The 23,082-nt window shown below is 41.5% G+C and overlaps 1 protein-coding gene across 4 annotated transcripts in view; it reads right to left on the bottom strand.

The window, feature by feature from the left end:
• LOC309444444 (transmembrane protein 182-like) overlaps positions 1–23,082 on the bottom strand; it is a 37,794-nt gene that overhangs the window by 5,982 nt on the left and 8,730 nt on the right. Inside the window, exons 5-6 of one of the 4 annotated variants that reach the window (XR_014185026.1) lie at positions 16,247–16,879; positions 2,963–14,899 (exon numbers count right to left, since the gene is read on the bottom strand). Coding sequence is in view for 1 of the 4 variants with exons in the window: in XM_082062257.1 (XP_081918383.1) it covers positions 16,650–16,879 (230 nt within the window). In the remaining 3 variants the exon portion in view is untranslated. Of the gene's footprint in view, positions 1–2,962; positions 14,900–15,254; positions 16,880–23,082 lie in introns of those variants that run through there. The other 3 variants (XR_014185027.1, XR_014185025.1, XM_082062257.1) reach the window with 3 other exon arrangements.

Genomic DNA, 23,082 nt, shown 5'->3' with positions numbered 1-23,082 from the left:
ACAGAAGGACTGGGGATGTCTCAGGAGAAGGTAACATCTCTGTGTTGCTCATGGTGGAATTAAGCTCAGTGAACCCTCTGTGACAGCACATTCTCTGCAGCAGCACAATGGCTTCTGTGGCTGTTAAACTGTTCCTTCCAGCATGGGGGGAAAAGAAATCAGTTGCGTGATCTGGGAGAATTAAAGGGTCTGGAGGTGGGTGCATGGGGGTTCCTGCCCACCATGTAAAATACCCAGTTTTGTTTTTGCCAGGGAAATGTGTTTTAAAACAGCCAAGTCTTGCATCTAGTCAGGCTTTTCCTGTGTGAAGAGAGGTGCTGTTTGAGGTGGTGCTGAGGAGAGCAAAGCCGGCCTGATTCATCGGAAGATCAGAGAGGGAATGCTGCCTTTGAGATAAAGGTGTCTTTGCTTTGAAATGTTCCTCCTTTGTGCAGTGGGATGTCCACCCACCTGGGAATGTCTTTCTGGGTGGGACACCTCCTCTTAAGAGAGACACAAGAAGAGAAAAGTACCTACCCTGCCTGCTCCCAGTGAGCTTAATCTTGGGGGCAAAGCTGAATTTTTGGATGTTTCCATCAAAGTGAGACTGTGCCTCACCTTCTCCAGACCCATCCCAGCTTTGCGGTCAGATGCGAACAGGGCAGCACAACTGTGTCTACAATGTGCCTGCACCTTCTTGGCATATAATTAGACTCAAATCTGCACCATTGAAAACTGGAAAATTTTAAAATCCTGCTGAAAATTTCCTTACTTGCAAGCACTCACAGATGTGGATCCCGATGCTGATTTGCTAAGGAAGATTTATTGTCATTTTAAGCCTAGCAATTAGCCATGCTTGTCCGGGGGCTACTCACGAACGGTTTTTCCTCCCTCTACCTTCCAGTATTGATGTGTCAAAGTGGTGAAAACTTGAAGTATTTAAATATTTTAGGGGTCATTTTGGTAAAATCAGATGATAGAGAAGGCAAACTAGTGCCTGCAGAGGCGACCATCAGTGGTCTACATCCGCATTACTTGGTACGTTAAAAAAAATCAACCCTAAAGTGGTGTAAATGTCCTGGCATGACATGTGAGACAATGTATAATACATGAGCAGCGTTAAGCTGCTGAGGCTTTATCTCAATATACTGGAGTGGGGAGAAAAGGTAAGATGGGGTTACAGGAAAAGAGTTCTTTATCATTGAATTGTATATTCTAAATGGCACCAGGGTCCTCCACCACTAATGTTTTGGTCACTATGGTAATATCTGACTCCTTCAAGCTCAGGTGATTTTTTCCAAAACTCTTGGAGTTAACCAAGAGTTTTACAGCATCCTGTAATCTTGTGGTTATTGCATCTCTAAGCCAAAAGGAAGACAATGATGAAGTTGTGTAGTTCTGGGTTTTTTTTGGTTTTGGTTTGGTTTTTTTTAATGTTGTCTTTGTGAGCACATTTGTGCTAAAGAATATATTTGCTGGTATTATATCTTAAGAGCACAGATGAATGTAAGCACCCACTGAGTGGGAGCGGCATGTAAACAGGAGGGACTAATTTGGTGGGATCTGTAAGTGGCAAAGAGAATCAGATTTGGGAGCAGAAGATTTGAACAGAAAATTGTAATGATGAAGCCAATCAAGCTCATTAAAGCTGTTACTTTAATTCCTCTTACATGACTGCGTACATTTAAAATAGCCGAGGCAGAGGGACCCCTAGTCTGTATGTGAATGAAGACTCTTCTGAAAAGCCTTTTAATTCTAAAAAGGAAAAAGTAACTCAGCACTTTCTGAGCTTCTCACTGACGCTGTTGAAACTTTGCTGCTGCTTCTTCCCAATGGCCAAGATCCTATCCTTACTCAGAATGAAAACATTATTATTGATAGTTATTGAAGGTAAATCTCTGTGTGTGTTATTTGGGTGGAAACATGCAGGCACTGGCAATGACCAGCTTTCCTTCAGCAAATTCTCAGCTTTGCTTAAATCTCTTACATTGACTTCTTTAGATGGAACTTTCTTTCTACAACCTACAAAATGGGTCTTTTCTTTTTGTCATATGCAAAACAATGAATAGTGAGTGCTGTAAGTAAAACAAAATGCCACAAAAATGAATAGAAACTGAAAATGAGAGGGTGGACTTTTTTCATCCTTTTTTGAGCGTGTTGGGTAACACTGGTAGAAACCCCAAAACTTTAGAAGTTTTTAAGGGCCAACAAGAGGTCAAGAGACTAGGTCTAGAGTTACTGTGAGGACCAGAGGTCCAAGGAAGGCATTAATCAGTCAAAATCTCATTAAAGAAACTCCATCTCTTAAAAAAAGTCATGCCATTATGAGCAGTAGGTGAGAATATTCAAATGCTAACAACATGATAAACATGTGGCTGAGAAAAGTGAGTAGGATATACGGGAAAGAACACGGCAAAAATTAACTGCAAAAGAAGAGCTGAAGAAAAGAAAAAGTCTGAGCAATAATCAGCATCAGACCTAACTGTACCTTTTATAAAAGAAGCTGCTGAGATGCTAACCTGGAGATTTATAAGGTTCTTCCTCAGCACAACATGCTAGTTAGCTTCCAGTTGAGATGAGAAAGTAACTCAGCTGTGAAGCTGAGATGAGTTTCTCCAAAATACACAGCAAGGTTTGGCAATTTACAACGGGGAAGCAATATTGTCGCTTTAATAATAGATTATTCTATATCCCAGTCCTCAGCACGAGCCACCAGCCATTCAAAGCCAAGCAATGAATAAATAGGAGTCTGTAAATATGAGATCATGTAAATAAAAGCCCATGTAGACTTATTGTATTGTTACTACATGCAAGTACCTACAACCAGGAGCACCACAGCTCCTACACCAGCTGATGAATCCAGTTTCAAAACACTGAAGCCTGAGAAATATTTAAAACAAGGTAGATTGGCAGTTTTAATAATTCCCAGATCCCAAACACGTATGAAACGAGCCCTTGATGAGAAAGGTCTGATTACAAATAACCTGCAGAGAGATGAAAGTTTGCTTTCAATATCTGTTTTTTTAAGTCTGCTTTAGACTTTCAAGAAGCTTCAAAAGAAGACAAAGACTAGAAAACAGTTTGATTGAATACTGTTAGATGTGTGAAATAAAATGCTGGACAATAAGAGATGTAAAACAAGCAACAAGTGCAAATGACTTAAATCAAATTAAAGAGCTAATTGAAAATAATGGAATTAAAACCTTTTTTGATTGTTTTTATTCATCTGTTTTTCATCACTGTTTGCAACAGCATTTTTTTAATCTTTTTTTTTCCTTTGAAGAACAAACTTTATCTGCCATAAAAGACAATGATTTTAATCAGTATGTGAAATGTCATTCTGTGGGGATGTAGATGCTAAATGCCACTGACACAAACCAGCAGGACAGACAGGGAGCTATAGTGCCATAGTCTATAGAGCTTTTGATACAACATCATGACACCGAGTAACTTTATTTCCCGTTATACAGACCTCCACTAACACATCTTTGCTCTCGTTCTCTGTACTCTCCAAAGGAAATAATAGCTTTTTCTCCACTGTAGCATGCTCACTCTGATACCTTCAGCTGTGCAAACCTCTGTCTCTGGTGAGTAACCACAAGGTAAGGGCAAAATTAAATCCGAATTCCATTTGGTTTGAGAACAGTTTTTGCACAGATCACCCAATGTGAAGTTACAGCAATTCACAGTCACCTGCACAACCTCTCAGCAAACATGCATTTGCCCAAAGGGTCTAAGAAGGCCAAAAAACTCCAGTGTTTAGAAAAATAGACTTGAGTAGCATGTGATTGCAGAGTGCATGGGGATGTTCCCTGCAGCCTGTGAAGGAGGGAACACTTTGCAGAGCAAAACTCAGCCCGAGCCCATCAACCTGTTCAATGTATTTGGTACAGAAAACCCCACCATGCATCCCTGTCATCAGTGATCAGAGAGTTTCCTCCTATTTTTTTTTTTAATGAAAGCTCACAGAAATAAGAGTCTCATGTTACATCAGAGCTGGGCAGCACGGCGGGTTCGGCTGCCCCGCGGTTTTAGGGATTATTTGTGCTTTACTCCATCAGGCACATGAGCAAACTGTGCTGCCTTTCTCTTCATTTTAAATCTGCAAGAAGAACAAGGGAAAAGCCAACTAAGAAAACACAAGGACAATATCCCTGCTTGTGGGAACGGTATTTTTTAAATGAAATTATTTCCCCTGTGTACAGCTATGCTGCCTCTTCATTAGAGGGAGAGGAGAAGCGTCTGTGCTCGCCCAACGCCGCGTGCTCATGGTATGCGGGGATTGCATAAAGAAATCATCTCTGGGACTAAAAACCAAACCGTCACTGCTCCTTAAGTTTGGTGAAATATCCAATCAGTCTCAGTGGGGTTTTGCAGGAAAAGGATTAGCAAAAAAAAAAAAAAAAGGAAAAGAGAAAACCCCCCAACCCCAGTGTGTTCCCATAATGAAGGGTCTGAAAATGCCCCACTCATTGATGCAAAATTACAGTTATTGTTTATGCTCCTTCTACTTCACACAGCTTTATACAATACGCACGACGAAAAATACAAGCAAACAACCGACACATTAGTTAAGAGACCTTCCATTTTACTTTGGCAGTTCACGATAATGGAATTTAATTGTGGAAAAAGCTGAATAATTTTAGCTGAATGTCATTTGGTTCATTCAAACTGGGAATCAGGGACATTTTTAACAAAGGTTTTCAAACTTCTTTTGAAATCAGGAAGCTGCTGTGCACAGATAAGGGGAGAGGTTTGAGGATTCTCTATCAGAAATTTCAAGGTTTTTTCCATCTGCTTTTTCACATTAACTGGTAATTATCCAGAAAGGCACATAATAGTGCAGAAATGACAGAAGCTGACAAAGGTTTTCCTAAGATATGTAAATTGTCAGTGATAGGCAAGGTGCAACAGAAAGGCTTTCTACAGCACAATTATTTATGCCAGTTCCATTTGCTTTTAGGTAGCACTGATGGCAAACGGCACCGCCGTGCTTATCGCAGGCGCCGCACGTTCCCTCCACCACCGGCGCGCAGGAACGACGGCAAAAACAGAGCTGGAAGCCTGGTGGTCTCCTCCGACTCCGCTATTTTATATTAAATACCTGTGCGCCTGTTGGCACGTGCGTGCCTGTGTGTATAGATATTTCTGAGGACTCTCTTGTTTATTATAATGTTTCCCTTTCATTTCTCACGCTGCACAAATAAATAAATAAATAAATACTCAAGCCTTTCCCATGGAAACAGCTTCCATACATTGGTTATGGTTGGTCTACAAGTCCATGTTCCTCGCAGCAGTGTTATTTGAGGGAGGATGCGCTAAGAGGCACTGAGCTGTTCGTGTCTGACATTCGTCAGCCACTTTTGCTGATTAAATATTTTCAACAAATAGGTGAGGTCGTTAAAGATGGTCAGATAAAATCTCTCCCCCAGCTGAAGAGCCCAGCGATCACTGCGCGATGCTCCTCTTAATGGGGTTGAACAGGCGGGTGGTGGGACAGGCACTTAAATTAAAAAAAAAAAACAATAAATTTAGTGCCAGAATAGACAGGTCTGGATACTCCTGGTTTACGCTCCTTAAGGGAGAAAAGACTCAGTTTCCCTAAACTGTCCAGTCAGTCTCAGGAATAACTACATACAGAAATGGAAAGACGCCACCAGTCCATGACGCGTCCCTGTGGGTCACCAGAGTGGGTGCCAGGTCTTGAACGGGGTTTTAAATGGTTTTTTTTTTTAGGTCTCTGATGTACAAGTGGGGGGAAAGAGGGTGAAGGTGTGATAAATATCTCCTTTCGGAAAGAGGGGTTGGGCTTCTGAGTCCTTCTGGGAGGTTAATTTTTATTTAAGTAAAGTGTCAGGGGCTGCGAACAGGAGAAAATCCTGCCTGACCCTTGGCGCATTCGGCTCATACCGGAATTACAGGCTTTAATTAACCTTTTCTGGGAATAGAACTGCATAAGTAACTACATATGTAACGAGAGGTTATAAGATCTTTAATGGATGAAAGGACTTACCTATCGGTCCCTGGTGTAGTGGTACCAGAGGTATTATGGTGGTATAATTACTTTACGTTACCACGTGAGTGATGTTCAGTTACTCTGATGGGAGGTGTTTCCATATATGGGGGGGGGGGGGGGGGGGGGGTGTGGAATTAATTTCATTTTTAGTAATATTAACTTAATGTGGACTGTGAGAAAGTAAATAAGGATGCAATACAGTGGATTTATATAGGAAAAAAATGCATTTGAAAGTCAATGGGTTTAGCTATTAGCTATAAGGCCCTTGTCTCCTACCTCAAGCTTTGTTTTCCCAAATTATACCTTTTTTTTTTTTTTTAAGTAGAAGCTGATATATTATTAATTGCAAGAGGAGGGAATTCCCAGAGGAGATCTTGGGACAAGATGAGGTGGGGGACCAGAGCCCAAGCCCAGCCGGAAATGGATTTTTGGGAATATGCAGGTTAGTTAAATCAGGTGTCTGGCCCAGCAACGTACTTCTGGTATTTTTAGAGTATTTAGGATATTTTAAAACTGCGTAACTGAGAGTTAGTTATTTTGTTAAGCATTCTAGATTTTCTTTGGGTTTACTTGTTTACTTTTACATCTCCCTGATCTGCTGCCAGCCTGGTGGCCCCATCAGCCAATGTCACACATACACTTAGAGACTGGAGCGGGGGAAAAAAGCATCAGCACAACTTACATGAGCAGTTGTACTTATCCAGCAGAGCTCAGATTTTGACCATTAAATAATTACAACAAAATACGCACCATCCATCTACAGCCAGAGAACTATTTACTAAAGCTATTCAGCAAATAACTGGGAATAATGAATCTGTCAAAGGAAATTGTATACTGAAAAAAAGGTGAAATTCACTAGATTAATTAATCACTTCAACTTATTCACTCTGCCTTGCTTGTGAAGAGTTGAAATACAGACTTCAAGGAGACTGCACAGGCATAGGCGACTTTATGCAATGGAAGGAGAGTAGGGTAAGAATAGAAAGTGAGGCTGAAAAAAGCACTTTGCTAGTACCTACCCATTGCCGTGGCTCTCCTGTCCCCTCACAACTCATGTTATGGGATTTTGCTCTTGCAGACCTTCAGTTTTATACATCTGATGAGCTTCATGTCAAAAAAAGGATTAATTTAAAATACACTAAAGGTTTTGGTTAAGTAAGTTAAGTAAGTTAAGAAAAACAGCTTCTCTTTTTTTAAAAAACATGTCCCTGTGCCCAAGCACTGTCTCCTATAAAATGTCTTGCTCAGTTTTCCTTGTTCTGTTTTAATTGGAGACACTGAATTTCAGAAGTGCTTCTGATTTACCCAGCATGGCAGTGAAGGTTCAGGATTTCTGGAGGTGATGTATTCCCCCTAAATAAGTCCCTCACTGCGAAATTTTGGAGATGTTTTGAGCAAGCAGCGCCCCTCCTGAGAAGTATCTCCCAGGGGTGCTGAAAATCATCAAGTAAACGGTCACTGGGGATGGCAGGAGCTCTGCATATGTCTAGGTCATAAAAAAAAGAACCATGTAGGGGAAAAATTGTTCTGAAATATCATGCTTTCATGGAGCAAAACATTCCAGCTTCTGCAATGACAGAGCTCCCAAATAGCATTTTGGAAGGAAAGGTGTGAGAATCAGGCAACTGTGGGGGTTGAAATGCACAGAAATGGTCTGAATGCATTTTCCAGATTATCTGGATTTTTTTTTTTCTTTTTCTGCAGCCTCTTGTTAGACTTTGAAAGAAAAAAAAAAAATTAAACATATTTCAGAGTCATTGAACTGTGCTCACATTAACTCACACTAAAATTATTTTTAATTAAATGAACTTGCCCTGTTTGTAGCTGGGAGGTACTTATGTGAGATAAAAACTCCATTTTAATAACGCTGAGACTCACCACCACTTAATTAGCACCACAACTCTGGGCAGAGTGAGCAGGAACGCGAGCAGGGAGGTGGGCTGGTGCTGCTGGGTGGGATTTATTTTGGGGGAAAGACGCTCCCTCCTCCAGCAGCCCCCATCCCAGAGCCCACCCAGCATCGCAAGGCATGCCGGGAGTGGAAATCACTCCTAGTATTTGACACAGTTTGTGGCAAAAGCAATTATAATTAACATTATATTAAATATTAAGTCAAGATCATAAAATGTTGATTGGTACTGATTAGCTGTATAATCCATAATTAGAAATCACTGCACCCTTCACCAGGTACTGCAGAGCTTCGCTTTATGATTTCACTGCTAAATTAAGCAAGTGATTCAGCTTTTGCCCTGAGTTTTACTTTTGCATTTAATTTAGGTCAGAACCACATTCAGGCAGAGAAAGGCACCAGCCCTGTTCTTGCTGAGGCTGTTCCCAACTCTCCATCCCAACAGCAGCTCACATCCCTTCCACAGCCATGGGAAAGCGATGGCCGAATTCCCCTTTGCCAGCCCCAAAATTGCTCTGCTTGTGGGTGCAAGACAAGACATAGGGAGGTGAAAGCTCCTTGTGTATTTACTCACCCTCAGAAAATGGTTAATGCTAAAAGTAGAGCTGAGGCCGTATGTGCCCTCCTGGCTGTTCTCAAGCCAGGGCAGATAAAACAACATTCAGCAGCTCTGTGATAATGATTTATTACTCATAGAAATTCAAAGTACACTGATACCTCAGCAAGGACCCTGAGGGAGTGAGCAAAGACTCTTTAGTCTGATTTGATTTTTATAAGACCAAACCCATCTGGGCATCACTCACCAAAACAGTTTGGCAAGGATGGTGACTCCAGGCTGACGAGATATTTGAAGTGTTTAGGAAGGTTTGCTGCCCAAACAAGGCCTTCCCCTGGCTTTATGGGTCCATTTATCCTGGATATCCATTTATAATGGCTAATGTCATCACTGCACTCTAGGAAGCACTCAAGTTTCATTAAAGTAAAAAAAACTAAAATCCAGTAACCAGACGTTTTTATGTCTTTTCTACAAATTTCAGTTACTGCCTTGGCTGGAGACCCATCTGCGATTTTCCACAGTATGTTTAGATAAAAATAATTACAAGTTGGTGGATAAAACCCCAGTCCCATGGCAGCCTGGCTGTACCTGCTTGAACTCCATTCACCTCCTCACAGCACTGCCAGCGAGAGGGTCCGGAGGGACCTTCCCAGGCTGAGCTGGCAAAGCCATGGCTGGAAAATACACTATCATGATTTTTCTTTTCCAAAGGCACTCTTTGGAGTCCTAGCAAAGAAATCTTTTTATTCCTCCTGCAACTAGAGCACGCGCTCTTATGTTTTACACTGATTAATATTGCCTGGGAGTGGAGATGAGACACTGGGCAGAGCCCAATGCTCTCGATCAATTAAATCAATGCAGTCGTGATGCTCCACTGATTTTTCCCTAACCAAGGCTCTGGCCTAAAAGGCCGTCTACACAGCATTACGGTGGACAGATAGAACGATAGACAATGTGGCTGCCGATCAGGAAAGCCGAGCTGCAGGTCCTCATTTCCCTGCGATGCATAGTGCAGGATGCAGCCCTGGACCGAGTCAGGGAGGCACTGCACTCCGTGATGCTCCATGATGCTCACACACTCATTCTCACACCCTTTAAATTATTCTTATAATTATATTAATGGTTATATTTTTATTTAAATGATGGCTTTAGGCTTGCATAGATTGTCTCTTTTTAAGAGCTGCTTTCTGTCAGTCCAGGGAAACTCCACTGTGGTGTCTACTTTGTAGGCACTGCCCTTGCTGAGCTCCTCAAGCAGCCATGTCTCCTGGGCAGATCTTTAACTGTCCCACTACAAAGCATCCAAAAAATCAAGGTCACTCATCTCCTTTTTCCCTGAGTGTCCATCAACCTGAAAAAAAAAAAAAAAAGGACCAAAACTTTCTTTGCTAAAATGTTTATAATTGTGGGGTTTACCTCTGAGTCAGTAGCTAAATAGACAGGTATTTGCAACGACTATGCCATGACTATCCAAAGCAAGGTATTTCTACTCTTTCAGCACTTTCATTAGGAGAAAAAAAAATATATGTAAATAAATGCAGAATTGCCTGCCTGCCTATCACCCTTATGTGGGCAGCACCAGGTGGTTGCTGGGTATAGGGAGATGCATCCTGGTATAAAACTGTGTTTATATCCACCTTACAACCCTCATCTCCTCCCTGTGATGTACAGCAAACCCATCCACCCAGTAGACAGCCTGTTGGCTTGTGAAATACTAAAAATGCCTAATTTTCTCTTGCAGAACTAATGCATTAACTCAGAGAAGTGGTACCAGAACAGAAGTCTGGAGCCACTGCCTGCCCTGGAGCTGAAGCATCACTCAAGAAACAGGGGTGGGATTGCTGTAAAAGAAAAACCTCCTCTCCAAAATGGCTGCAAAAACTAGGTCTCTGCAGTCCCTTCTTAAACACTGAAGATATTTTCATTTAAAAAATCTACTTACAGGCAGGTTTAGTCTCAAAATAGCATTTTCTAGTTTTAAGAAAAAGACCCACACCTTCAAAAATATCTCAAGTTATTTCTCCTTCTTTTTTTTTTTCTTCCAATTAAATTAATTTAAAATGAGCGAAAAATGTTTCATGCCCTAAGATTCTGAAACCTCCGGTGTCAGCTGAAACCGGCACTTCTGCTCCCAGCTCCAGCCCTCGCTGCAGGCACCTCTGCTTTGAAGCCTTTGAAGTGTTTGTGGCACAGGCAGAGGCTCTCTGCAAGGAAAGCCAGTCATTTTATATATATTTAATGTGCAAAGTGTGTGCATGCATGTGTTTGTGTTAGTATAGCATGAATTTTCATAACGCAGGTGGAAAGACATAGAAGAGGTCTTGTCTTGAGGAATAAAACTGCAGGGAAAAGCACTGTCTGCCTTGCTGAGAGCACCTGTGAGGTGCCTTTCATCCAAGCCTGGGCCCCTTTGGCATTAGATCTAGTTCAAACTATCTGCTGATCTTCAGAGTGACCGAAAAATTTCATCTAGTTGTGCCTATCGGACTCGCTCTCCCCTCTCCCAACATCAGGATTCTCTCTTTTAAAGCTTAGAGGCAATAACACTGTCAAGAAAGCACAAAAACAAAGTGGTTGTGGATGCCCACCCTGGCTGACAGAGCTGCCCTGCATTTATTTGGGGGATGTGATGCAAAAGCAATGCAATAAATTCTATTAATGGTTGGGTTTTGGAGCTAATTATTGGACTTATGAGGTAATGACCTTGATTCTGGTTGGAGAAGCAGCATCTCTGCCTGCGGATGAGATGATGTGATGGGAGGCTCCACCTCAACGAACAGGACTAATTTGTCTAAATTGTTAAATTTCCTACTTTGTTTTTGGCAGGAACTGATTCAGAATTGATGCTTCTGTTTCAGAATGAGCTGCATTTATTCACCACGTGCTGCAATTACTCCAGCCTGTAACCGACGAGGTTTAATCAGGAATAAAATCTTCAGACTTTAAAGCAGCCAGTTCAACCTGTGTTATTCGAGCAGCATTTCTGAATGGTTTGGTGAACAACTTCTCCCACAGACTGGGTTTTAAATAGAAGTACAAAATATTTCTTACAGCATCTGAAATGGAAAAACAATTACAACCCATGACTCTACAAAAATATTTCTGAGGACATGTAATATATTTTACCAGGGTAATATCCCTGTTCTAGGAGTGGTTCTTTCTTCTCTGCATTTGTTGCTTTTTTTAATGGAAGCCTCACAGAGAAATACTGTAAAACAAAGAGGGAAAATATAATTAACCCTGTGTTTTTTCACACAATTGCCCTTTGTGCTACTTTATTTTTATTGTTTTGTAGCTTTTATGAAGCCATCATTAATCTAGTCAGCCAAGGTCAGGTGAGACTTCTTTTCGTCTTTGCACATTCTAAAGCTTATAAAGCTTCAATCTACTCTTCCATAACCAAATGTTTAGTACCTACTGGCTGGGTTAATTAGAGTCCATTCTTTGTAGCTCTGATAATAATCACTACTACAACATCATAGCAGTGGCTGTGGACTATTTTTTCATTTGTTATTTCTTTTTAACAGTAAGCATTGACATCGTTCCACTGTTTAAACCACTGGTTCCTTTGAGTTCAGCCAAGGGTTCATGTGATCCTACCTGGAAATATCAAGTTCCAGAAGGTAAGAACATCACCTGCACTTGTGATGATTCCCAAACTAAATGCAGCATAGCATCTTGGATACACCCCCTTTTTTTAAGAGAAGATAATATAAAGAGATGAGAATATAAAGAGACAAGAAGAAAGAGAGGAGATCACTGAATGTCCAGCATTGATTTAGAAACAGGCTTTGCCAAGCAGGGTGAAGAGGCGCTTTCCCTGATCCATTTAGTGTATAGTTATTAGTATTGATAACAGGGCTCTGGCTCCCAAGAAAGTGGTGAATGAATTAGGAAACAAATACATTTCTGTAAATAAAGTTTTTCCCATTCAAGTTTTAGCTTTTTTAGGAAGTGGGAAAAGAAAATGGGCTTCTAAAATGTCAAGTACTTAAAAGACTAAAAATAGATCACCGGAATAAATAAATTAACCCAGAAGACAGGACTGATGCTCTGCAGGCATCAGGGATTAAATAAATTCACTAAATTCAAAGTGGTATTCCAGATAAGAGCTCTTTGTGCTGCAGCATGTACAGCTTATTGATTATAGGATTGAGGTGCTGTGCACTCTTGTAAAATGTTCTCTGGCTGATATTACTTAATCCTGCGGTAATGTACAAAGCATGGAGCTAGCTTATATTTTTCTTATTTATTTTAATTTTGTTCGTGTCTTAATTTGCAGCACTGCATCTGTGCCCTCTCCCACCAGCACCTCCTGGGCAGTGTTTGCTCAGGATGAGGGAGGAGAGGAGCTTCAGAAGGTGCTGACTCAGCAGGATGAGGGTTGGGCTACCTGATGGAAGCCTGCAGGACAGGAGCCACGGGAATCTTCCATGGTTATCATCTTCCATGGGGATGTAAAGCCTGAGCACCTCACTTTTCCATTGACTTTTGTGTGCTGGCTGCAAGGATGAGCTGCCAGGTTGACATAGGTAGCCTTGGGGAGCAGCTCAGATGGAGATACTTGTTCTGCAAGACTTCCATATTTTCATTACATGAGTCCACCAAGGCAGTAGAGGCATATCTAACCAAGGTGAAAACACTGCCTGTCCAGATAAGGTGGATTTTTCTGAACAAAAAGAAAAAGCAGAAGGTTTTGTCCGTCCTGCCCGGTCAAAGCAAGCAATCCCAGAGGGGCTGTTGTACACCTTGCTGGAATTAATTTGGTTAAGTTCCAATTACCCTGTTTTCCATAGTAGAAGGTGTTTTCACCTTCTTGACCAGGTGTGGAACTGCCATCGTCATTTCACACTTACACAGAAGGAGATTTCTTTCCTCCTTTGGAAGCTCTCCTGCCTCTGGTGCTCAGCCCGGCTCTCCCTGCAGGATGCTCGGGGCATCCTTGTGTGCTGGTTTTCTGAATAACCAGTAAAAAAGTTGATCTGACCAAGAGTAATAACTTTATCATTATTATTTGTCCCCTTGGTATGAGGGAATAGCTGAACCAAGGAGCTGCATGGGCTTGATTTTTGGGTAACCTCCACAAATCCCCATATCTCCCACAAGTTTGGTAAATGACCCGATATCTTAGTTCACCAAAATCAAGCCTATTAACCTCAGGACATGTAGCCTCTGCTACATAACACTGCCTCCCAAACATCATCCACATGGCCTGTATTTTAACACCCAAGACTCATTAATATTTCCTGCAGAGTGTTCAGTAAGTAGCAAATAAAGCAGGAAGTGTCCCAGATGTTGGAAAGAAAAAATGGAATTATTCATTGCTTACTAACGTCAAATGCTAATGTGAGAAAAGCATCCTTGAAGAAATCCTTGACTAAAATTCATCAGAGTGATGTGAAATCACTGTTTTAATTATGCATTTTTGAATGTATTTATTAGTGCCGGTTCTGATCTGACTTACAGATGTTTAACAGTGATAAGGGTCTACTGCAGTCTTCAGAATTACTCATGATTTATAATGACAAAACTTGGATCAGAATTAGGTCCTTGTCACTACTCCATAATATCCTTTCATCAAACTTCTTCACATTCAACAGATGAAAGAGACTGTGCTATCTGCAATTTCATACCCAACCACCAAGTCCATTTGCTTGTTTTTTGAGATTTCGCCTCCAGAAACAACAATTCTCACACAAAATTTTGTCTGCTTGAGTTATATTGGCCATAAGAAGCTTGAGAGTAAAGGAATTAGTCTCTTTAGCCACCAAAATTACGTGTTGGGTTAACACTTGTGCTGGCTACAAATGTTGCACTTTAATAGTGGAACTAATTAATTTAGTTACACCAGTCTATAATCTCATTCTCTGTATCCTTATTGTTGTGGCTATTACAGTATGCTCAATACCAGAGGTTAAAAAATAAAGCAAAAAAAAACCCAACAACAACAAAACAAACCCGAACAACTCTATTCAAGAATGATTCAAAGTAATGTGTTTTTTCAAAAGAATGATGGATTTTTAAACTATTGCTTGTTCTAGAGCTGATCCAGAATGAGTATGTCTCCAGGGACAGTTTACTCCCTAAGGCATGAATGCATGATTAAGCTAAATGTATTCCATAAATGCCTTGATGACATTAAACTAAATTTTTTAAAGAACAGATGGAGAAAGTTAATAAATATTTCATTCTATAATATAAAACTCACTTCTATATTCACAACTTCAGGGATCCCCAGCTTCACAGATATCAATAAGCCTGATGGATTTCTGGCTGCATTCTCATTCTTCTGCCCTGGTGTCTCTTATGGGATCATCATTTCTGCATGCTTGGATTGTTTTATGGGATCAGTGAAAGGCAAGTGACTGTAAATCTTGACCTCTTCTGCTCCTGGATTATATACTTTTATTCTTTGTGACCATAAGTGTTCAGCTCTACACTGAATAGATAATTAAATGACAAAAATTATTCAAAGGGAATTTATAGTGAGAAATTATCACTTGAGGAACTGATGGGGAACAGGCATAACCCAAGGAGATATCACAGAAAAAAAAAAAGTTTAGAATGGCCAAATAAAACACTGAAATATCTGTGTATTTATAAATGTAATGAAACACCTATTCACTGGGAAAAAAAAATTACCTGCATATAGCAATTCTATTCAAACAAGATTTCTATTAAGGGAAAACAGTGTGAATTTTGCTTAAGAACTGTAGACCAAGCCTGTTATTCATATGAAAGAACTAATCTTTACGTGTGGGAATTACAATTTCTCACTCTCTGTATGCCATGAATCTTGTAAAAGAATAATTAGAACTTGCTCCAAAAGGAAAGAAATGGCAGACTTGAATAATATTTTAGGAAGAGCATTAACAAACATTTTTATATTGCCAACAATCTTCACTGCTTCCTAGAAGAGATTTACATTCCATTATTAATTAACTGTACTGAGTCAATAGAATGACATAAAGCTTGGGAGATATATGTTTAGCAGAAACTACGACATTCATGAGAACAGCGTGCATTTATAGGGAGTTTGATTTAAAATTTATGCGAATGAGTTCAGCAAGCAAGGGCCCAACAAACTACTTCAAAGCATCGAGATCCAGCCGGAAAACATGACAACATCAGATCTTTGCCATTTTTCAAGTGTCTTTACAAACCTCCGCATATACAGTATAAATTACTTCACCTCAATACCTTGATAGTTTGGTGCAGAATTAGCAGGCGTTACTTTTCATAGGACCACTACAATCTGCCAGACAATGTACACTTGAGCCATTGCAAGAATTTAGAAGTATCTACATGGTGTGTAATTTGTCTTTTTGGAGCTGACTCTTGTGCTACATCTGTAGAGTACAACAAGGTCCCATGGTCTACCATTACGAATAAAATAAAGAATAATAGTACTATTGTTCCCACTCCCCTTCCCCCAACTCTGACTATCTTTCAGTTTTTGGGTTGCAAATCCCCACAACACTGCATCCAGGGAGAATATTAAATGCAGAGCAAGGTGGTGCTGTAAAGAGATACTAATTAATTCATGTTAGGTCTCATGCCACAGAAATTGGTTTCTTTGCTTATTGAAAGTTAAGTTAGGTCCAGCTACATTTGTATGTTCAGAAACAGGGCTTTTAAGGAAAAAAAAAGTTTCTCATGTTTCCCGACATCCCATTAAAGTGGTTGTCCTTTGACGTCAATTAGAGCCAGCTAAAAAAAAATCATCCTTAATTGCTTTTCAGAAATAGACATTACAGCGTACACTGTCACAGCCAAATTCGATTACCTTTTACAAGAAACAAGGATGCTGGGAACACGATACAACTCCAGATCTGCTGAATATGGATGCGGAGCTCTGCTGACAGCCAGGGGAGCTGCTTTTCACAGCGAAGGCTCTTCCTTGGGCTGCAGAGAAAAATGGTTCTGAAACCTGATGCAAACCCCATAGACGCATCTAAACATCTCCAAAGTATAAAAATGCTGAAGCTGGATGTTCGGCTGGGGCCGGTTTTGGACTGGCAGCATTTGGATACCTAGTGCTGCATCCCTGTTGCCACATAAGAGTGAGCGTGATCATGCACCTATGCTGACAATTAGAGCTACAAAAAACCATCTAGTCCTCAAAACTTGCAGACATTTCAATTACAATTTCATCACCAATTTTCTCAAAGGCCTTCTCCAAATTCGTCTTACTCCAGGGATTTCATAATGTCTCTGCCCACCAGGTAGAAGAGGAGTCCAGAAAGTAAAACCAGGGGCACCCCCGCTGCGGCGAACATGAACGACCAGCCGTAATAGACATGGACGGGAACATCCTCCAGACACTTCTCGCTCCTCTCCAGAAGGATGTACTTCTGAAAATCAGCAGCAAACTCCTTCCACATCACGAAGAGAAATATGAGCAGGAGAAATAAGGCTCCTGGAAAAACAAAAATGCGTTATTCTCTGCACATGAAACACAGAAAAAAAAAAACTGAGGTAAGATCGCAACAGATTTCCATCTATTCTTGCAGGTCCTTTGCAGCAAAGCTTAGTGTTGCAGAATTCATGATGTTGCTCTGCAGGTTTCCATGAAAGCCACAGAGTGACCCACACCACAGACACCACCTGCTCTCACCTCCAGTTCTCACCATTACAGCTGGACATGGCCCTGGAGAAACCATCATGAACACATCATGTTCACGGCAGGGATCTGTATGAGGTCAGCTCTGCATTCCTGTCTTAAAGTCAGGTTGGTTTGCCTTTTTTTATTTTTTATTTGCCTGAGATGATTAAGAAGGAGAGACTAAAACTTACTTTTTCTCTTTTTTTAATATCTACCCTTCCGAGTAGTATCAGATCCAATTTCCACCAGAAATGCAAGGATTCTGGGACCACTCCTGCTGATTCCATTGAACCTGCCACCCCGAGCACTGGGGCAAGCGGAGCCCACGCAGACACTGAAGAGGCAGCTGCAGCTCGTGGCAGCTGCAGCTCGTGGCAGCTCCCCTCCACGTCTTGAGTTACCCAGCTTTGCAACCAAGTAGTAAAACACATGGCAAGGAGTACAGACAATTGTATTTGGCAGAGAAATAACACATAGCAGAGCAGAAAAGGCACTTAGCCAACAGATATCAATCTCAGATTGGCTACTAAATAACAGAATAATAAAAAGTATAATAAACAGCTGATATCATGAGGCTATAAAGCCTTTTTGTTGGCAAGTGCAAGGTCAGCAGCCCACTGGGAGAGGGTCCACTCCCCTCAGAGCCCCCTCAAGCCTCGCAGGATGCCCGTGACCCAAACAGCAGATCCCCCCTGAGACCTCTCCATCTCCTGTTTCCAGATGTGGACCTGTCAAAGGTCAGCGTTTGCATGAAGAGCTTGGTCACATCTGAAAAGCACGTGGCGAACAGGCACCTCCTGGACCTGGGGGCTTCGGTGCCTTCATAGGAAGCTCCTTTCCCCATAATTCAAAGAGATGGTGGTTGGAGGCTGTAGGTCTGGCTCCCCCACGTGAAGCAGATGACAAAAACTAGAGTGGCCCCATTATTATTTACTGTGTTGCATTAAAGAATATATATAGTGCATTTTAAAGTTGATATATATTAAACGAAATAGTGACGGTGTGATGACAGATCTGAAAGCACTTCAGTAATATCTGATCTTGCTACTTCACAGCTCGAAGCCTGCTATTTTTAAATGGGGCCATATAACATACAGATATATGCACATACACACACATATATGAAAGAAATACATCACAGATTACAATATTTTTATAGTAGATGTGAACAGTTTAAAATTAATTTAGTTGACAAGTTACCACACAGTCCTGTAGATGTGTTGTAGCTTCTGTTGGTTTTAATTTCTCCCTTTGCAATTTTTAAATCGAAGGTAGCTTGCACTATATTTAATTATTCCTCCTGGCAGCTTATACACTACAAAATCCAACTCCCATGCTAAGCAAAGGAAGCGGGTAAAGCTTGACATTGATGTATCTGCTTAACGGTGGTGGTTACTGAAACCTCAGTCAGAGAAAGCACGTCAGTGTTTAACCATGTTTCTGCTTATAATGGATATAAGTGCATCTCTGCTATAAACCTCCACTTCTTGTAGCCAAAAATTAGGCTTATGTGAATGTATAGAGGGCTCAAAGTCCTTACCGCATGTTATATAGAAATTGAAGTTACCCGTCCTAAGCTCTCGCATCTGTTAAACTGCCTCCTACACCCCAAGACTGCAAATTAAAGCTCAATAATCAAAAATTGGTGTAACCATGTAAATATATTTTACGCTACCGTATGCTGTTATTTCAAGCTATTCTCCCTCCCATGGAAAAGTCCTTCTGTTTACAGGACAGGCAGGCTAGGAGTTAAACAGCAGCTGCTGTAACATTTGCATGTTCATTGAGGTTTTGATACCACTTGAAATTAACTGCACAAATAAATATTTTACACTTAATATGATAGTTGTGTGCTTAAAATACCAATTATTCTACTATAAGAAAACGATTGCATGTTTAAATAGTCACATGTCCTTTACAAAATACAATATATTGATAAGAAGGCAATTAAGTCTTTATTACTGATGTAATTTAAAATTAAATTAATTAGATAGCAACTGAACCTTGAAAAGTCCTCTTTTAAAGATCAATTTATATTTCATTAACTTATAATACCTACCATAAGAGATGCAAATAAAAACGTAGCCCTGATGGGACAGAGGACACGAATTCAGTTGCGTACTTTCAAATTCTCCTATTTTCTTTATATAAGCAGGTGGCTTGTGTTGAATTGCCCCAGGGTGGTTCAGATGGCCTAAGCTTCATTTATGGAAAAAATCAGACTAAAACATACCATTTCTTAGTGAAGAGGGTGCGGGGAAGCCCTGAGAGCGGGTGGCACCTTCCCCGAGCTCACCAGGAGCTGAGGATGGAGAAATGGTCCCTCCCCTGGCCCCAGGAGAAGCACCACATCTTGGTATGAAAGATTTATTATTAAACAGGTACTGGAGGTGATAGCATGGCCATGGCGTCTAAATTAAGAACATTTTCACACTCTGGGAAAATGACAAGAAAATGTAAAGCAAGCAGCCATCTTCCCCGGAATAATTAGAGGTGAGTGGTAAGGAGTCCCTGGGATTTACAGCATCTCCTCAGCAAGAAAAGAAAAGCAAAAGGGCAGGTGGAGCTGAGAAAGATGGTGGAAGTGCAGGAAGGGCAGCTCACTGAAAACTGCCCAGCAAAAAAATGCTCACATGGAACAATCACAAGTATTCGTGAATCTGCCTAAAATCCATCATGCATTTAGACATTAGCAGACTCTTCATAATGAGGTTATCAGGATGTTTCACTCCCATATTACCAAAGTAAGTGTTTGGCATTTTTGTTTTAAAATGCTATTTTATTTTGGATTTTTCATCTTTTGAACAGGTCTCATTTTACCACCTCCTTCTTGGGGCTTGTAGCCTTGGCCACAGCAGAAAGACACCTTGGTTTCCTGCCAGACCCAAATGGCTTTTTAAGCACAAAGACAGATTTCTTCCTGCCTTGGGTAGCAAAATGAAAAACTGAAAAAAAAAAAAAATCTAGTTTTCTGCCCAAGAAACAAACCCAGCATCAGCGCACACACCTGAGTTGCACAATATCTGTTTGGTTTGGGCAAGTGTAACTGAAGATGTTATCACACCAGACCATTCCCATACCCCTCTCAGCATCCCTGTGGTCTCTACCACTGGAAATTCAGCCAAGTGATTTCTTCCTGTCTCTCCCTTTGCCTCTGGTCATTAGGATGGTATGGAAAAAAATTAACTGAGAAACTTTGTCTCTATGCTGATGAGGTCAACAGTGTCTTCTGGGGAGGGGCTAATTGCAAGAAAATTGAAGTGGGGTATTAATTCTTTCTCCTTCGTACACTTCTAACTGCAGGACAAGGAACCACAACGTTCCAACTCCCCCTCCCAGGAGAGCTGCACCTTCCTTGTGAGTAAATTGGAGTCAGGGTTTTTCTTTCTCCTTTGCTTTATATCCTTGTGACACCTTTATAGCTGCTAATTGTCAGGACAGGTGAGTGAACTCAATCTTTGACTCTTCTTCTGAGAAAGCTGGTGAACTTTCATGTAATCTGCTAATTACAAGAATACTGAACTTTGACTCATTTGCCTTTCTCACTAGTTGCCTCTTAAGGATGTTAATAACAAGGAAATTGAGGGATGACCTTCAGTTGCCCTTCCATAACTGTCAGCCTTTACTGCACGTGGGGAGCCTGAGATTGCCAAAATTGAGATGTTTGATTTGGGAAGAAGAATCTGAGCACAAAATTCAGCACTTCAACCCACAGGACCAGCAAAGCTGGCCTTTGTTTTAATGCAGTCAGCTCACACTGAAGAAGAGGTTGGTCTGAGCACACATGGTGCTCCTCTCGCACCACAATGTGGCTCTAAAAGCACTGTGATGTCTTTGTGATGTCTTTGCCCACTGGAAACAGCCCCCCGCCGCAGTGATGCTGGGGCTGGAGGACAGTGTCACACAAGTGGGTGCCACACAAGTGGGGATGCTGGAGAAACAGCACCAGTACCACAGCAGGTGCAAGAAGTGTAGACTGTACGTGGTCCATCGTGTATTTATGCTTTCCAGTGTAAGGCAAGCTGATAACAACCTCTTCTTCAGCTGCTTAACTTCACTTGGACATGCATCCTTACTGCTTGATATGAAAACTCACCATACACTCATGCTTTGCCTGTGCAAAGCTCCAGAGCAGCCACCTTGCCCCTCAGCAAGCCACCAGCTTGAGCTCGGGTCATCTTTTTCACTTAATCCTACAGCTACGCAGCTGGTCTGAATGTTTTAAGGCAGCACAGCAAGCTCAGCGATTGCCCTAGGTCTGGATGAAGCATGTGCTCACTCCTGAGCTCGGGCTCTGAAGTGCCCAAAGCAAATGAAAACTGAGGAGCACAAGCACAGAAAACTGAGGAGCAGGAGCAAAGTTGTCTCAGCAATTCAAACAGTTTCCAGAAGCTGCTGTGCAGCATTCACCCGGCCCTCTTGGTGACATTGTACTGATAATTAATCATATTCTCATCTGACTAGTGAAACAAGGGGACAATTAGTAACCAGTCAGTAGCTGCCTTTTCCTTGCAAGCACCAAAGTTAAGTCCGAGATTGCAAATGTTCAAAGGAAAGCAGTGCGCTGACTATTCACTTGTGTGATTCAGATGCTTTTGGGAGCAGACTGGCTGGGACAACTGCTCACTTGGCAAGGGAGATGTGCAAATACGGCAGCAGTGATGTCACACGGGCTCCTGTTGGATTTACCGCATCACCCAGCAGAGGAAATCAGGTGGGATGGCTCCAGTCCTTTGAAAGGGCTCTCAGAAATGCCACCTACTGAGCACGACATTTGTTACGGTAGCTGGCAGCCTGTCAGATCTGTGCTCTTGAAATACAGTAAATAAAAGTCATCTCAAGAGGATCCCAAAGGGATCTAATTGACCGATAACAATCTTCACCCTGAGGCGCTGAATTCCCCCAGCAATGGAGAGGCACATGTTGCTCCTTGAGCTCATGTCGGGGTGGTTGACCATAAATGCTCTTGGCAGCATGTGTACACCAATATCTTCAGAGCCTTTTGGTGGCAAACGTTGCATCACTTTGCAGTGACGAATCAAGGCTGTGATTTCATGACCTCAGCATGGGCTGCTACCAAAAGGGGCAGCAGGAGGTTCTGGACAGAATCAAGCTGCATATAAAGGATACCCTGAGAGACCAGGGCATCTTGCAGCCCTGGTGCCCCATCCCGCCATACGACTGCCAGACCACATTCCCGCTCTACAAATTGCCAGCACTTTCACGCTTCCTCAAGGCGAGATCCTTTCTGCGAGGGAGGTTAATTAACACTGACCCACAGGCCGTGATTAGAAGACAAGAAACACTTTCTCCTGCATCGTCCCTCCACATCCTGCTATCCAAAGGAAGGAGATGGCTGGGGAGTTCAAGCAGTATTGAATCTATTGTTCCCACTGTTAGTAAAATTGTGCAAAATATTTTTAGAAGGGATAGTGAGAAAATAACCACAGATGGATGCATCCGGAATCTATCAGGAAGCCTGTGCCAAGCTGGATCCAGAGCTCTGAGTTCAGGATCCCCCCCAAAATAAAAGGATCAGCTGAAACTCTAAGCAAACTTTGCTGAAAATGCTGAAAATTAGATTGAAAATATAGCAGGAAGTCTTTTCTAGCTGAACTCGTTCCTCCTAATGACAGTTAATAACAATGATTGCTGTTCAGATTGAAACTGCATTAATACAAACTTCGATTTAAATGGCAGCATCTTTGTCTAATGCCAAGAGGTTTATGTGATGCATAATCAGCTACTCTAAAAAGTGTCACATTCTATACCCCAGCCTTTTAATCAAGAAGTAGTCAAATAAAGTGCAAAAACAGTGAAAAAATGGAGTACGGTGATTCAATAACACTTGACATCCCTTTCTGTGTAATATTTTACTTATCTGGCCAGTGTCAGAAGGTGACCGAGCTCGGTTTTTCCATTGAAGCTGAAAGTTGAGAGTTTTGAAGAAGCAGGGCTTTAACTGAGGTAGCTGGTGCCTCACCAGAGAGGATTCACATATTCAGCCTTAGTCTCTC

Source organism: Streptopelia decaocto (genome assembly GCF_964273445.1).
Source record: "Streptopelia decaocto genome assembly, chromosome: 10".
Taxonomy (NCBI): domain Eukaryota; kingdom Metazoa; phylum Chordata; class Aves; order Columbiformes; family Columbidae; genus Streptopelia; species Streptopelia decaocto.
The sequence above is the reverse complement of the archived record's forward strand: the minus strand, read 5'-3'. Positions and strand labels throughout refer to the sequence as shown.